A 2,458-nucleotide genomic window follows, 5' to 3' on the forward strand; every position below is an offset into this window, starting at 1 on the left:
ATGAAAAAGAGAGAACAAGCATCTCTCACATGTTAGATATTGTTTACCCTTGAAAACATCATGCTGGTGATCTGATGTCATGTTTCATGCCCCTAATATTAGCACTTGGGTGCAAAATTCAGCTGGATTTCCACAAGTTCAGGGACTGGCTGAGGTAACAGTTCTAGAGCAGCCAGAGATATAGAATATTATGTCTCAAAAAATATACTAAATGAAATTCTGAGTCCAAAACATCCCACATTGACTCTATAATGGTACCTGGAACTTTTAATGTTGGTATATTTTTTAAAGAGTATCATTTACTCAATTCTTTAATTTCAAGTATCTCCCATTTGTAGACATATACTGTGATAACCATTTTGATGGTTAGGTATTTGTGACCAAATGCCATTGTGACTAGTCTAAATGTCAGATGTACAAATGTTATAGGATTAGTGGATTGTGAACCCATTTGGACATAATTGCCACAGGGGACTTCTCTTAGATTTTTTCAAACCACATCCCCCGTAGCAGATCTCCAGACCCAAGGGCCACTTTATCAATCATAATTCTTTGTTCCTGGTATAATTCCCCTGAGTAAACAGTCTGAGGTCTGAGAACCCATACTCACTCTTACCCATATTTCTTTGCAGTTGCTGAATATTCACTGTGATCATCATATTAATCAAAAAACATTGCAATAGCCAAATGGGAGGTTCTGAATTGACAACTGTGGCTTGGTTAATTTGCTGTATCTCCATAGGCTTACCTCAGTGGCGTGTATGGCACTTCCAAGACCCTGTGGTCTTTAAGTCTACCACAGCATTTGTTGGCATGTGGAGAGTATGTACTCTCCAGCATGATGAGAACTTTAGGAATATCAGAATATGTCACCAATACAACTACCATGATGCCTTCATTCCTTTGGATATCAGAATGACACAACAATTGCTACTGGTCGCTAGCGTTTTTGGACTGGTTGGAAAAGTCACCACCATTATTGCCCTTTGGAATGTGTGTCGGGGGAGAGTACATTCAAATGCCACTTACAATCCATTTGCTCTATCTGGAATTCTGAACATCATTGCTAGCAGCTTTATTTGCCTTGCCATATTTTTAAATTATGTATCTATCATACTCCAGAAGGGTATAGTATTTCCACCATCTTTCAATATACCTTCCCAGCCAGACACTCAGGAAATTGGAAGTGCCATGGTCTTGGCAATTATAGCTGCAGTTTTCTTTCTATTAAGTGGCACAATTTTGCTTAATTCAAATTTTCCTGTAAACAAGACAGTACATTCTAAATATTAAAAGTATATTTCCACCTTACAAAACATTCGAAATCCAAAGTTACCTAGAATGATGGAATGTTTCTACATAAATTTTCAAAGAACTCAATTTGGCTTGTGATAGAGACTGACCATGTTGGTCTTTTATATTCTCTGTATTCTTGTTTGTTTCATTACTTCATTGCTGGATTATGGTCTTTCAAAAAATAAAGTCTAATCCATAATCCATTTGGTCTTATCAAATTTGTGTTTTATTTACTGTGAACAAAAGTAAAAAAATAAACCTAATATGTACTGAATTGAGAGACAAAGTACAGTAACCACTCTCACTGTTCCATGTATCCAGGTTTAAAAATATAACCTGAACTATTTACCATTCCATGATATTTTCTCTCTACTCTATGACATTTCCCAAAATGTGTTACCATTGAGAAATTGCTTTAAGGAATCTCCCCAGTATGTGATGACACTTAGAAATTTTCAATATTTTTCATGGTTCCTTGGCTTTCCTTTGTTTATTCAGTTAAAGCCATATTTCTTTTGCTTAAATATTTAAAATCTTGACAACACTCCACTTACTTTTTTCCTTAGGAAACATTAACTATTAGTGTTTTCTGTCCAACTCTGTTAAGCATTTTTCTAAGACAAAAAATCCAAACTTTTCATCTCTTCCACCTTGGATAACTTCATGCAAGTGTTTTAATCCCCTACCTGTTAAACCCTTTGCTTATACAAAGTCATTTCATTTTTGCTTTTTTGTGGGAAGCCACGTAAGGCCATTACAAGATGGCACTGGCTACCACTGGCCACCGCCCATGTATTTCGGGTAAACAACCAATGTGCGCAGGTGCAAATGGGTTTCACACCAAGTCTTTGCCCGCCCCCGGGCGTAACAGTGAGATCATGAGTAAGCAACCAATTAGACGTGGACACGCAGCCTTGGGGACTATATAGGGAGTCACTCGCGGGGCCTCGTGGTCTTCCTCTTCAAGATGCAATAAATGCTGTGCTGCAGAAGGATACTGGTGTCCGTGTGCATTCTTGCTGGCAAGACAATAGCACGGGACAACTGGTGCCGAAAACCCCGGGAAAAATGGGAAAAACGCCTCACCATCGCTGGCACCGAGGAGACCCTCTGCTCACAGAGAGGATTCAGAACTGCAGGACGAAGGTAAGCTCTGAGAGGC

At 38.7% G+C, this 2,458-nt stretch overlaps 1 protein-coding gene across 1 annotated transcript; it reads left to right on the forward strand.

Annotated features, from left to right (window-relative positions):
• Positions 1–639: 639 nt before the first annotated feature.
• LOC110314353 (claudin-34-like) lies at positions 640–1,293 on the forward strand (the record flags this gene model as incomplete). The annotated part of the gene is made up of 1 exon (XM_021188764.1): positions 640–1,293. A coding segment is annotated over one exon (654 nt), but the record flags the coding sequence as incomplete, so codon positions are not given.
• Positions 1,294–2,458: the final 1,165 nt, after the last annotated feature.

The sequence above is a fragment of the Mus pahari genome, chromosome X (genome assembly GCF_900095145.1).
Source record: "Mus pahari chromosome X, PAHARI_EIJ_v1.1, whole genome shotgun sequence".
NCBI lineage: Eukaryota > Metazoa > Chordata > Mammalia > Rodentia > Muridae > Mus > Mus pahari.